Source organism: Sinocyclocheilus anshuiensis, unplaced genomic scaffold, assembly GCF_001515605.1.
Source record: "Sinocyclocheilus anshuiensis isolate Anshui unplaced genomic scaffold, SAMN03320099.WGS_v1.1 scaffold208, whole genome shotgun sequence".
Classification (NCBI taxonomy): domain Eukaryota; kingdom Metazoa; phylum Chordata; class Actinopteri; order Cypriniformes; family Cyprinidae; genus Sinocyclocheilus; species Sinocyclocheilus anshuiensis.
In genome coordinates, this window is record NW_015557186.1 from 952,536 (window position 1) to 966,908 (window position 14,373).

The 14,373-nt window shown below is 30.8% G+C and overlaps 2 protein-coding genes across 4 annotated transcripts in view; both read left to right on the forward strand.

Annotated features, from left to right (window-relative positions):
• LOC107678755 (inverted formin-2-like) overlaps positions 1 to 3,885 on the forward strand; it is a 48,647-nt gene extending 44,762 nt beyond the window's left edge. Inside the window, exons 22-23 of one of the 3 annotated variants that reach the window (XM_016474135.1) lie at positions 597 to 650; positions 3,266 to 3,879. In XM_016474135.1, the coding sequence (XP_016329621.1) occupies positions 597 to 649 (53 nt within the window). In that variant the 3' untranslated portion in view covers position 650; positions 3,266 to 3,879. Of the gene's footprint in view, positions 1 to 596; positions 651 to 3,265 lie in introns of all 3 variants that reach the window. The other 2 variants (XM_016474137.1, XM_016474136.1) reach the window with 2 other exon arrangements.
• A 341-nt stretch (positions 3,886 to 4,226) lies between these two features.
• adss1 (adenylosuccinate synthase 1) overlaps positions 4,227 to 14,373 on the forward strand; it is a 12,627-nt gene continuing 2,480 nt past the window's right edge. Inside the window, exons 1-12 of the mRNA XM_016474143.1 lie at positions 4,227 to 4,480; positions 5,817 to 5,919; positions 7,681 to 7,743; positions 7,898 to 7,948; positions 8,046 to 8,112; positions 8,842 to 8,949; positions 9,029 to 9,110; positions 9,179 to 9,305; positions 9,426 to 9,467; positions 9,714 to 9,826; positions 11,407 to 11,531; positions 11,770 to 11,867. Coding sequence (XP_016329629.1) covers positions 4,292 to 4,480; positions 5,817 to 5,919; positions 7,681 to 7,743; positions 7,898 to 7,948; positions 8,046 to 8,112; positions 8,842 to 8,949; positions 9,029 to 9,110; positions 9,179 to 9,305; positions 9,426 to 9,467; positions 9,714 to 9,826; positions 11,407 to 11,531; positions 11,770 to 11,867 — 1,168 coding nt within the window. The 5' untranslated portion in view covers positions 4,227 to 4,291. The remainder of the gene's footprint in view (positions 4,481 to 5,816; positions 5,920 to 7,680; positions 7,744 to 7,897; positions 7,949 to 8,045; positions 8,113 to 8,841; positions 8,950 to 9,028; positions 9,111 to 9,178; positions 9,306 to 9,425; positions 9,468 to 9,713; positions 9,827 to 11,406; positions 11,532 to 11,769; positions 11,868 to 14,373) is intronic.

Here is a 14,373-nt window from a genome sequence, read left to right on the forward strand (position 1 = left end):
CCAAATTATTTTTACTATAATATCCCAAAGGGAAAATATTATTATTATAAATTATCATTTTATATATATATATATATATATATATAAAATATAAATATTATTACTCATAAGTTATATATACGTAGTTTTTAGACAACCCACATTTATTTCATATTTCCCCCCCACCCAAATTCTCTTTACTATAATATATTATTATGATTATTATTATAAAACAAATTTCAACCCACTCAAATATATATTTTTATCTATTTATCTTCTCTTCTTTTTTTTAATCCCATTCAAATTCTTATTGCTACAATGTTACACTGGGTTGAAAAAAAATACTTACTAAATATAGGCTTTAGATTTTTGGGTGAAATATGACCTGGACATTTCCTTGACATCTCATCAAGTTACTGAATATTAATTTGCTGTCGTTTTCTAATGACGCTTCCAGAAACATCTGTTGTTGTTTTTTAACACCGTTAATGTGTGATCTGCTCTGTATTCTGTTAAACATCTGGCATTAGTGCATCAGCTCTCGCTCTGAGCTGAGCTCATGCCGTACAGAGGCTTGAAATGAATGTCAGTGTCTCTTTTTCTTTGTCCCTCTGAAGTGGAGGGTAACAGAGGGAAAGGACGCTCTATAAAGGGCTGTGTGTTGCAGTGAGGTAGGTCAAACACCTCTCCATAGAGAACTAACAGGACCGACCGAGCAGGACGTCCGCTCAAAGCCGCCTAATCGATCTCTAACCAGTCCTCTCTACTTACCCACATGTGTTGACTAGTCCTCCAGCTCTGTTATTAACATTCTGTCTCGTCCTGAGCTCGTGGGGATCTGCTGTGGTTTGTTCTCGTCTCCGGTCCGTCAAATAAACCTCCTCTCTTTCGTCATGAGAGACTGTTGAATCATTTCTTTACATGTGTATAAATCAGATCTGTCTCATAACTGATTCCATTTCTTTGTGTTAACAAAAAGATCTCTGGCTGTCTGTAATTTTAACCAGCATCTTAATTATGATGAACCATTGTTTGGCAGTTTGGCGTCCGTAAGATTTTTTTAATGTTTCAGAAAGAAGGCTCTTGTGCTCACCGAGGCTGCATTTATTTGATCAAATATACAGTAAAAATAGTGAAATATTATTATAATTTAAAATAACTCTTATCTATGTGAATATATATTAAACTGTAATTTATTTCTGTGATGCTCAGCTGTATTTTCAGCATCATTACTCCAGTCTTCAGTGTCACATGATCTTCAGAAATCAGTATAATATGCTGCTTTGCTGCTCGAGAAACATTTCTGATTATTATCAATGTTGAAAACTAACTTGAATAGAAAGTTCAAAAGAACAGCATTTATTTGAAATAGAAATCTTTGTGACATTATAAATATCTTTACTGTCACTTTTGACCAATTCAATGCATCCTTGATCAATAAAAGTGTTAATTTCTTTTCCAAAAAAAATCGTACTGACCCCAAACAGAAGTGTATATTCTTGTAAATAGATCAATATTAAAATGTTTGTTTGATGACTAACTGTAAACGATTGACGGAGCAGAAGTTTGTGAGGATTCTGATGTGTGACCTTTGACCCGACATGTTTCAGGCTTCTTGTCATGATTAAACCAGGACTTTAAATTCCGAGATTTATTTATTTTGTCATTTAGCAGACACTTTTATCCAAAGCGACTTACAAACGAGGACAACAGAAGCAATCAATTGTAGTATTAAAACAACTAAAAACAGATCCAAAACTAAAAGCTAAAACTTTATAAATACTACTAATACACATTTTAAAAATAAAGAGATTAAATAAAAATGACAAATGCATACAACACAATTTCAAAACTTAACATTTAAATGAAAAACAAAAAATAAAGCTAAAAACAATTCAAAATATTAAAGAACAAAAGGTATGAGTATAATAATGATTCTAACATAACACTAAGCCAAACCCTAAAAAAAAACATGTATGTACAATCACACACACACACACACATATACATATATATACACATACACATTTATAAATTCAATATATTATTTCATTTCCATTTAGTTTGTTGAAGTATTAAAATAACTCAAATGAAATAAAACTTAATAAAAGACCTATACAGATATCATAAATTCAGACATAATTTAACTAAAATTCAAATAAATAAATCAAACAACAGTAGTTTATCAGTACTCCTAAAAAATAACACTGCCAAACTTACACATGCTAAAAAACAACAACTTACTGACACATAGTAAGAAATGGTTATAAAAACTGAAACAGAAGTGAAACAAGTAATAGGTTATTAGAGATGATCAAATAGTTTGTGTTTAACAGAGAACAGTTTATTCTGGATAGGAGTGTTTAAGAGGTTGCATTTGCTAAATATCAGCCGTGATGTTTAAAAAATTAAGTGCATATGGATTGTTTTTGAACTCTGAGAGTTTAAGCTGATTTGTTAAAACCATTGTATGTTTCTGTATTCTTCAGCAATTAGACTGCAATCCCTCAAGTCTTTCTAAACATACAATTTCTTATGCTACTTCATCATCATATTAAAGGAATAGTTCACCTAAAAATGAAACTTTGCTAAAAATGCACTCACACTCAGTCCATCAGAGATTAGGATGAGTTTGTTTCTTCATCAGATTTGGAGAAATGTAGCATTGCATCAGTGTCTCACTGTAAGTGAATGGGTGCCGTCAGAATGAGAGTCCAAACAGCTGATAAAAACATCACAATAATCCACAAGTAATCCACAGCACTCCAGTCCATCAGTTAACATCTGGAGAAGACAAAAGCTGAAACAAATCCAGCATTAAGACGTTTTTAACTAAAATATGAGTCCATAATCCATAATAATGCTTCTCCAGTGAGTCAGTGTTCTGGTCTGAATCAGGAGAGAAATCTGCACAAATCAAGCAGCGTTTAAACAGCTCTAAACACATATGTGGCTGGATTTTGATGTGAGAGACAACAGGAGATGCACTTTTTCACTGGAGGAAGCGTTATTATGGATTATGGACTCAATGTATTTTAGTTGAAAACGTCTTAATGCTGGATTTGTTTCAGCTTTTGTCTTCTCCAGATGTTAACTGATGGACTGGAGTGCTGTGGATTACTTGTGGATTATTGTGATGTTTTTATCAGCTGTTTGGACTCTCATTCTGACGGCACCCATTCACTGCAGACTGTTCCTTTAACGCTGATCATCTTAAATGGATGGCAAATGTCGGTGCTCAAAGTTTAAACTCTTTTTTTTTTTTTCCCCCCGCCTCGTGTTGCAGGAAGCTCTAGGAAAAGAAGAACAAAAGGGAAAAGGAAAAGTTGAGTCTGTTCCTGCTGTGATCCTGTTATTCCACTGGATCTCAGTGAACCGGATGAGATCTGAACCGCTCTTTCATCTGAAGAGGAGCAACGGATGGCGTACTCTGAAGAAATACACATTGTGCACTGTGTATCTGAGTTTGGCTTAAAGAAATGTATTTTTTAAATGCTATATCTTTAGATTTGACCTATCTATTTTAAATATTTGCACACTGTAAGATACATTTATGACACACCAAAACTTTGTTTATATAAGAGAGTGGTTAATACAGGAGAGAAAAAATGGCTAATCATGAATTTTTGCTGTTTCTCGAAACCTTTAAGATAAGTTGCTGTTAACTATTAATATTGCTCTGAATGTAAACTTTATATGTTATGAAGATGTTTGGCATTAACCGTGAGAAGTATTAGTTCATTGTGATACCAGTTCTAAAATATTAGTGTAATAAAAATGATTGGATTATATTTTGCGGTTGCAGTGGTTGAGTTGGACGGTTTCGTTATATTGATGTCGCTATGTATATTCATTAAGAAAATCTTTAAATTATATATAAATAAAAATTGTTAATGTTCATTAACACTCAAGCTCACATTCATTGCAATCTGAAATGCATTAGAATTTAAATTCGTATGCCGTTTCGTCATCAAGCACACGCCTTCAGCTGTAAGCTCCGCCTCCAAATGCATGTCAGCCAATCCCAAGTTCGCAATTCCGAACGCTCAAAGTGATTGACAGACACTTCTGTTTATGTTTACAGAATCTAAATACAGGTTTAATGATTCTAAGTGCTAAATGTTTAGTGATTGGATCACTGTGATTGGATCAGCTGATGTTTTATCAGATGCACACGCCAAACCGATCAATAGTGCATTGTAGTGGCTTCGTAACTCAATAATAGCGCACTCTAGACTGCGCATGCGCATTTGAGTCGCTGTATGCGCGTGCCGCCCGTTCCTCGGACTCATTCGGCTCCGGACGCTGCAGGATGTCTTCGGGCTGGTCAGCGAACGACCACAAGAGCTACTCGAACCCGCAGCCAGCCGCGCTGAAACGGCCGAGAAACGACTCCGGGAACAAAGTGACGGTGGTTCTGGGAGCGCAATGGGGAGATGAAGGCAAAGGAAAAGTTGTAGATTTATTGGCGACGGAGTCTGACCTCGTGTGCAGGTGTCAGGTAATATAATGTCAAACAATATATAAATAATAACCGGTAGCTTTTTCTATTAAATGTGTAGGCTAATAAATGTACAAATATAGGCTAATTATAAATGCATAAATATGTATCTTAATAATTGGTTATTATATCTAATTTATATTATTAATGGATTTTAATAATATCCTAAATCATTGTTTGCTGTAATTACATTAATAAAAACAAATGTAATAAAAATTACTTATAAAATATTTGTGTGTATTATTTATGCATATCTATAATTATAGCAAAGTATGTATGTGTCATACATATTTATTTATATATATATATATAATTTTTTTTAATAATACGAAATAAACAAATATGTATTTATTTATAAGGTTTTATTAATAATTAAAAATTTATAAATAAACAAATATTTACATATTTATTTATATATATATATATAATTTTTTTTTAATAATACGAAATAAACAAATATGTATTTATTTATAAGGTTTTATTAATAATTAAAAATTTATAAATAAACAAATATTTATTTATTGATTTATATATAGATTTTTATTCATAATTAAAAATGATTCTAAAATTAAAATAATTTAAATCTTGCATTATCGACACTATTTTTACACACTGTTTGTAAAGCTGCTTTGACAATCAAGTGCTATATAAATAAAGGTGACTTGACTTAATAAATAAACAAATAAATAATTGTTTATTATTATTATGTTCCAAATCTCACATTTCTCAAATGATTTTCATATTAATAGTTAGATGTGCAATAAACATAATATATGACCCTGGAGCACAAAAGCAGTCTTAAGTCGCTGGGGTATATTTGTAGGATGATGCATAAATTCTCTACATATTCCGTGTTATCCCTCTTTATCAGTCTAAACCTAGTCTGATTAGTGTCTGTTGAGTGTTTACAGCCCTGTTTGGACTCATTATCATTATTAGTCACATGCAGTGTTTTTTAAATTCGTAACAATTCGTGCATGTTCAGCCGTGTTGCTGTGCGAGTCTGAATCTGAGTGAATGTCAGTCCCAGAATTCCTCCTGCCCTTCGCTGAGCTCGGGTCACATTCCCAGCGTTACTGGACATGTGAGAAGGCCACGGCGCCGGCGACTCAAGCCCATCGCATAGCCTGTTGAAAATGGAGCGTGCTGGAGGCTGGTGTGACAGTGTGTCTGAGGAAAGGGCAAGCCGGCCGTCTGCATGCTTACAGAGGCACATTTCCAGGTCTCCCTTCTGGAGAAAACATGAGAGTAAATCTGGAGCGTGAACCTTTGACTGCAAACCGTCCTGCAGTTTCACAGGACACTGCACGAGGTTCATGTGGTTCTTCTGTCACAGGGAGGAAATAACGCTGGTCACACGGTGGTGGTGGATGAGAAAGAGTATGACTTCCATCTTCTCCCTAGTGGGATCATCAACACCAAATGCACATCATTCATCGGTGAGAAGGAGAGTCTTGCAGTCCCATGCACAGAACTGACTGATTACAGTAGCTTCGGTGGACAGATGTAGTGTTGCATCTGGTGTATTTACTGTATATGGAAGCTTGTTTCCAAAAATGAAAAAAAAAAAGGTAATTTTTTTTCTCAGAATTGCGAGATAGAAACCCAGAAGACATAAACTTGCAATTATAAGAAAGGTCAGAATTCAGAAAAAAGTGAAATATCGAGATGTAAACCTGCAGTTATGGGTTCATATTAAGCCATTTCAAGACATACTCTCACAATTCCAAGAGTAAGTCAGAATGGCGAGATATAAACTCAGGATTTAGAGAAAAAAGTCAGAAATACATTGCAAGAAATACATTCAGAATTACAAGAAGAAAGCCAGAATTGCAAGAAATAAATTCAAAGTTTAAAGGAAAAAGTCAGAATTATGAGAAATAAATTCAGAATTCAGACAAAAAAGTCAGAATTGCAAAAAATAAATTCAGAATTGAAAGAAAAAAGTCAGAATTATGAGAAATGAATTCAGAATTCAGAGAAAAAAAAGTCAGAATTATGAGAAATAAATTCAGAATTCAGAGAAAAAAGTCAGAATTGAAAGAAATAAATTCAGAATTTAAAGAAAAAAGTCAGAATTATGAGAAATAAATTCAGAATTTAAAGAAAAAAGTCAGAATTGCACGAAATACATTCAGAATTCAGAGAAAAAAGTCAGAATTGCGAGAAATAAATTCAGAATTCAGAGAAAAAAAGTCAGAATTGCAAAAAATAAATTCAGAATTTAAAGAAAAAAGTCAGATTTGCAAGAAATAAATTAAAAGTTTAAAGGAAACAGTGAGAATTATGAGAAATAAATTCAGAATTTAAAGAAAAAAGTCAGAATGGCAAGAAATAAATTCAGAACTCAGAGAAAAAAAGTCAGAATTATGAGAAATAAATTCAGAATTTAAAGAAAAAAGTCAGAATTGCAAGAAATAAATTCAGAATTCAGAGAAAAAAAGTCAGAATTATGAGAAATAAATTCAGAATTTAAAGAAAAAAGTCAGAATTGCAAGAAATAAATTCAGAATTCAGAGAAAAAAAGTCAGAATTATGAGAAATAAATTCAGAATTTAAAGAAAAAAGTCAGAATTGCAAGAAATAAATTCAGAATTCAGAGAAAAAAAGTCAGAATTATGAGAAATAAATTCAGAATTTAAAGAAAAAAGTCAGAATTGCAAGAAATAAATTCAGAATTCAGAGAAAAAAAGTCAGAATTATGAGAAATAAATTCAGAATTTAAATAAAAAAGTCAGAATTATGAGAAATAAATTCAGAATTTAAAGAAAAAAGTCAGAATTGCAAGAAATAAATTCAGAATTCAGAGAAAAAAAGTCAGAATTATGAGAAATAAATTCAGAATTTAAAGAAAAAAGTCAGAATTGCAAGAAATAAATTCAGAATTCAGAGAAAAAAAGTCAGAATTATGAGAAATAAATTCAGAATTTAAAGAAAAAAGTCAGAATTGCAAGAAATAAATTCAGAATTCAGAGAAAAAAGTCAGAATTGCAAAAAATAAATTTAGAATTACAAGAAAAAAAGTCAGAATCGTGAGGGAAAAAAAGTTTGTATTTTTTATTCTGTGGTGGAAACAAGCTTCCATATATTAAAGACAGTATTAATGTATGATTAAATGTCTGATGAAATCTGATGTGTTCAGACACAGTAAAGCCGAAGCCAGATTGACTGAGGTTTCAGTAACGTGTGTTCATCTGCAGGTAACGGCGTAGTCATTCATCTTCCAGGATTATTCGAGGAGATCGACAAAAATGAGAAAAAGGGTATTTTTTGTCACAATTTCCACATACATGCAAACATCACATGCTTTTCAATAAAGCAGCCTTACACAAATCCTGTTCAGTAGATGCGGTTCATCGATTATTCACGGCTTGATTCTGTGCTCAGGAATAATTTGATGTTTTCTTCCATGATAAGGGCTGAAAGGATGGGAAAAAAGGCTGGTCATCTCCGATCGGGCTCACATTGGTAATATAACTAGTGTTTTTATTAAATATATTGAATACAGTGGTGATGGAAAATACACATAATTAAATAATAATAAAAGTGCATCTGTTTGTGTCAGTATTTGACTTTCATCAGGCCGTGGACGGACTTCAGGAGGTTCAGAGACAAGCTCAGGAAGGACAAAAGTATGCACGTTCCATATGTACACTTTGTTTATTATTAACAACAGTTATTATTATTATTATTGTTAATTTACAATAATAAATGCACCTTTCTTATACTCAAATAACTTCAAACATAGTACATACAACATAAACAAAAATAAACTCAATAAATTCATGCAAAAAAGTCAAATAAAACAGCTTATAATATTTAGTTTGACCTCCTGAATTTGTTGATTCACATTTTCTGAACTCTGATACTCAAATTACTGTTGCATTATTTTTTAGTAGTTTAAATTTTTGGTGATTAAACTAGTTTTCTTATTTATTTTTTTAAATGTATTTATGCTTTATGTTTGATATGTTTTAAGTTCCTTGAGTATAATAAATGTGCATTATTAATGCAATTATTATTCTTATTCTTATATGAGGTTTTTAATCACACAAATAGAATAGAAGATAACACAAATCACACAAATGAAGGTTTTACACTGTTTTCAGTCCTGCAGTTTGGTAACTGGTTGCAAATTTTAGTTGCAAATATTGCAAACTTCATATAATAATAATATAATTTTTTTTTAATAATGCACTTTCTTAGAATCAAAGAAAAACAAACAGAAAACTTAAAAACAAAAAAATAAATAGATGCAATAATATAGTTTGACCTCCTGAGTTTAATGACTTTCTGTTGCATTATTTATTTTAGTAGATTTATAGTTTTTTAATATTTAATGTATTTATGTTGGTTCACAGCATAGGAACAACTAAGAAAGGCATCGGACCCACGTACGCCTGTAAAGCGTCTCGCACTGGGCTTCGCATCTGTGACCTGATGGCTGATTTCAGCGAGTTTTCTAGCAGGTAAATCCTGTGTAAATCTTATACTGCTGCTCATTTCAGTGCGGTGCTGAGCTGAAGTGTTGATAACTCACTGCTGAAGGGTGAAGAACCTGGTGCTGCAGTACCAGTCCATGTTCCCCGCTCTGAAAGTGGAGGTGGAGAGCGAGCTGAAGAAGCTGAAGGTCAGTTGAACAGCTGAGGCATGCAGTGTGTGTGTGGCTCTCTGTCTCTGACCCGCGCTCCTTCACAGGACTACACCGAGAGGATCAGGCCTCTGGTCAGAGACGGCGTCTATTTCATGTATGATGCCATTCACGGGTCGCCGAAGAAAATCCTGGTGGAGGGAGCAAACGCGGCGCTGCTGGACATCGACTTTGGTGAGGACGTGTGTGTGTGTGTGTGTGTGTGTGTGTGTGCGTGTGTGTGTGCATGTGCGTGCGTGCATGTGTGAACTGTGGGAGATGTCAGGCTCAAACAGTGGTTTGTCTTCTCTGTAGGAACGTACCCGTTTGTGACGTTAAGCATAAAAACAATAAGTGTAATACTGCTTTAAATCGTTGTTGTTTTTTCCCCAAAAAATTAAAAGTTTTCTGTTTAATTTAATTGCAATTTTGTTTTTGTTTTCCCGAGCAAAAAATAAATATGATTTATTTCATATAAAAAATCAGGGAAAAATTTTTTCCCTGATTTACAGAAGAGACCCACTAAAATATCATTCAGTGTAACAATCTTGTCAGGCATATTTACAACAAAAATCAATTTATGACATATTAAAAGACTAATTACTTTCTGCACCGGTCTCGGCATCCCGCCGGCGAACATCGGTGACGTGTACGGAGTGTCAAAGGCCTACACCACTAGAGTCGGGATCGGGGCTTTTCCCACAGAACAACTCAATGTGAGAGTCCGAGTGAACCTGCCAAGTTCAGCAGGGTTATTAAAACCTTGACAAATAATAAACAAATTATTTGAAGTAGAATAAACTTGAACAAATAAAATATTTTTTAAAAATTAAACTTTTTTTTCAGCTAGTTGCTAAGCAAACATTTCTGATATGAATTTAGTTTAACTTGATGTACAGAAATAACTAAAACCATGAAAAAAACTTTCTGTATTTTTATTTGTAATAAAATAAAATAAACTTTAGCTGAAATGAAACAAAAATACAAATGATAAATAAAATACAAATAATAAAATAAAAAAAATTAGTGTAACTTGATTTACTAAAATAACTACAACTAAAAAAAACATTAAAAAAACTTTTGTTACTTGAAATAAAATGAAATTTAGCTGAAATGAATCAAAATATATGTTTTTAAAAAACCTTAAACTTATTTTATTTCACATAGTTGCCAAGGCAAAATTTATTATTTTTATTTTGTTAAACTTGACATATTAAATAACTAAAACTCAAACCATAAAAACTTTTGTTACTAGAAATAAAATAAGCTTCAACTGAATTGAATAAAATATTAAAAAACGTTTTATTTCAGCTAGTCGACAAGACAACGTTTTTCATTTTCATTTACTTTAACTTGATATACTAAAATAACTCAAATTAAAATCATAAAAAATATTTTGTTGCTTAAAAATAAAATAACATTTAACTAAAATAAAAAACATTATTATAAAAAACGTATATAAGTAATATAATATATATATTATATATATTATATAAATATACAGATACATCTGTTGATTTGATCTGTACTTTGCCAGTTACTATTTATAAATTAAATAAATAAAGATAAATGTCATAAATAAAAATAAATAAATATAAAAAAATATTTGAATAGATAATTAAATAATATAAATATTAATATAAATATTAAATAATTATTTATTTATTTATGTAAATGTTTTTGATATTTAGGATTATAATTAATATATTTTATATGTATAGTTTTAAAGATGCCAATATATCTGGGTCAAGGACGAAAAAGGGTTTAAGCATAAAAACAATAAGTGTAATACTGCTTTAAATCGTTGTTGTTTTTTCCCCAAAAAATTAAAAGTTTTCTGTTTAATTTAATTGCAATTTTGTTTTTGTTTTCCCGAGCAAAAAATAAATATGATTTATTTCATATAAAAAATCAGGGAAAAATTTTTTCCCTGATTTACAGAAGAGACCCACTAAAATATCATTCAGTGTAACAATCTTGTCAGGCATATTTACAACAAAAATCAATTTATGACATATTAAAAGACTAATTACTTTCCGTCAGAATAAGCATGTTGTTTGAATTTCTACATAAATATTGTGTTACACTGAATGACACTGTAACATTGTTTCAACCAAATTGTAACATTGTATCCTCCAAAAACGTATTTGAAACCTTAAAAGTAGACACTTTACTTACATTTAATGTGCTTTCTATAGACATAAAATCACTTTTGTAAATTTCTTTTGATGCGGACATCTTAACGACTTTGACCCGTCTGTATATTAACTAGTAATGGATGTCTCTCTCTCCTCAGGCTGTGGGCGAGCTGCTGCAGACCAGAGGTCATGAAGTGGGCGTGACCACAGGCAGAAAGAGACGCTGTGGTTGGCTGGATTTGGTTATTCTCAAATACGCTCATATGATCAACGGATTCACTGCGTGAGTATACGAGTATCATGTGAAGTACTTACATACTGAACTATACTGAATATTATTTTTTAATATATGATAAAGTATGCAACGAGAAATTGAAACGTGTCACATGCATGACCTTATTATTTTGCATGTGTATTTGGCTTTTTTAATTCAAATGTTGCATAAAATGTTGAAAAATTGTGTCAGCAATAAATGTACAATTTTTAGAAATTTCTAATGTTCGTTCTGTGTCTTTCTTCAGCATTGCTTTGACTAAACTGGACATCCTCGATGTTCTGGATGAAATTAAAGTTGGCGTTGCCTATAAGATCAACGGCAAGAGAATCCCGTATTTCCCAGGTAAAATGATTCATAGTGTTGTTAGGAGCAGTGCTGGGAAGTTACGAACTAAAAGTAGTGAATTGGTTCAGAAGAATGATTCACTGATTCATCTGAGTGAATCACTGGTGCATGTTTTGTGCAGCTAAATATCGAGTCAGTCTGTTGTTTTGCTTCGTTGCTTTGATGTTTTATTAGGTATGTAAATTATATACATAATATAATTTGCACAAAAAGAGACGTACACAAACACACACACATATATGCACTACCAGACAGAAGTTTTTGAACAGTAAGATTTTTAATGTTTTTTTAAAGAAGTCTCTTCTGCTCACCAAGCTTGCATTTATTTGATCAGAAATACAGCAAAAGCAGTAATATTCTGAAATATTTTTACTATTTAAAACTAATTAAATAATATAAATATTAATATAAATATTAAATAATTATTTATTTATTTATGTAAATGTTTTTGATATTTAGGATTATAATTAATATATTTTATATGTATAGTTTTAAAGATGCCAATATATCTGGGTCAAGGACGAAAAAGGGTTTAAGCATAAAAACAATAAGTGTAATACTGCTTTAAATCGTTGTTGTTTTTTCCCCAAAAAATTAAAAGTTTTCTGTTTAATTTAATTGCAATTTTGTTTTTGTTTTCCCGAGCAAAAAGCAGTAATATTCTGAAATATTTTTACTATTTAAAACTATGTGAAACTCTGTTAAACTGTAATTTATTTCTATTTTCAGCATCATTACTCCAGTCTTCAGTGTCACATGATCTTCAGAAATCATAATAATATGCTGATTTGAAATGGAAAATTCATTAGAAATTAGTACTTTTATTTAGCAAGGACGCTTTAAATTGATCAAAAGTGATGATAAAGACATTTATAATGTTACAAAAGCTTTTTATTTCAGATAAATGCTGTTCTTCTGAGCTTTCGTTTTATCAAAGAAACCTGAAAAAATTCTACTCAGCTGTTTTCAACATAATAATAATAATAAAAATAATCAGAAATGTTTCTAATAATCAGCATATTAGAATGATTTCTGAAGATCACGTGACACTGAAGACTGGAGTAATGATGCTGAAAATACAGCTGCGCATCACAGAAATAAATTACAGTTTAATATATATTCACATAGAAAACAGATATTTTAAATAGTAAAAATATTTCAGAATATTACTGCTTTTGCTGTATTTCTGCTCAAATAAATGCAGGCTTGGTGAGCAGAAGAGTCTTCTTTAAAACACATAACAAATCTTACTGTTCGAAAACTTTTGACTGGTAGTGTATAGTAAAGTATCTAAAACTAAAACTGAAAAAAAATTGATAACTATATAGACATTTAAAAAAATAATAATAAAAATTACAAAACCACACAACAAAATTACTTAAAAATATGACTAAAATAACTTAATTAAAACAGATAACAAATTTAAACATAAAAACTAATTAAAAATATAACTACAAAGTATAATAGTATCTCAATTATACTGAAATATTTGTAGTTTGACTGTCATTAGGAGCTTGTTTCTTGAGAAAATACAGTTTCAGAGTAACTTCCACAACATTATTTGCTCATAGATTTTGATTGTGTTTTTGCCGAGCTTAAATGTTTCTATGCATCCTGATATCATAATGTGCATCATTAACATTATAATAAAATATTATTGCAATTATTTAGTATTCACTACTGTATTTTTTTAATCCTTAAAAATTAACAGCATGGTTTGAAACATCTTCCGGTGTTATTTTAGCATCAATGAGATACTATTATAGCTTTTGTTAATATTTTGAATTAGATTTTATCTCTGTTTTTTTTTCTGTTTTCACTGTCATTTTTTTTTTTTATTATTTAAACGTTTTCAAATTTTCTCTTAAAACCCAGAGTAGCTTTTATGTGATTTTGTCATCGTTTTTTCTTTTATATTATATTCTTCTTAAATTGTTTTGATGTATGTTTGTCATTTTTGTTGTATTTTTGTTTTATTTTATTTTTGTAAAGTACTTTGAGATGCAACTTTTAAAGCTGCTATAAAACAATTCATTATTATTAAAGTTTAATAATCTTGTTGTGTGTTTTTGTAATGTTTATTTGTGTTTTTAATAGTTATTTTAGTACCTAAGCTTAAACTTTAAGAAATTGGAAAATTTTGCTGAAATAAAATGTTAAAATAAGTTTTTTTGTTTTATTTCAGTATTTTAAAGTTTAGTTTATTTCAAGTAACAATTATTTTTTTATGTTTAGTTTAGATAATAACTATGGAAGCCCGTTTCTGCCACTGAATTAAAAATAAAAAAGGTAATTGCGACTTTTTATCTCACAATTCTGACTTTTTTTCTCATAATTGCGTGATAAACTCGCAATTCTGAGAACATATCAGTCTTTTTCCTCCCCTCAAAATTGGACTTTAACTCACAACCAGTGTTGGGGAAAGTTACTTTTAAAAGTAATGCATTACAATATTGCGTTACTCCATAAAAAAAGTAACTAATTACGTTACTTCGTTACTTTT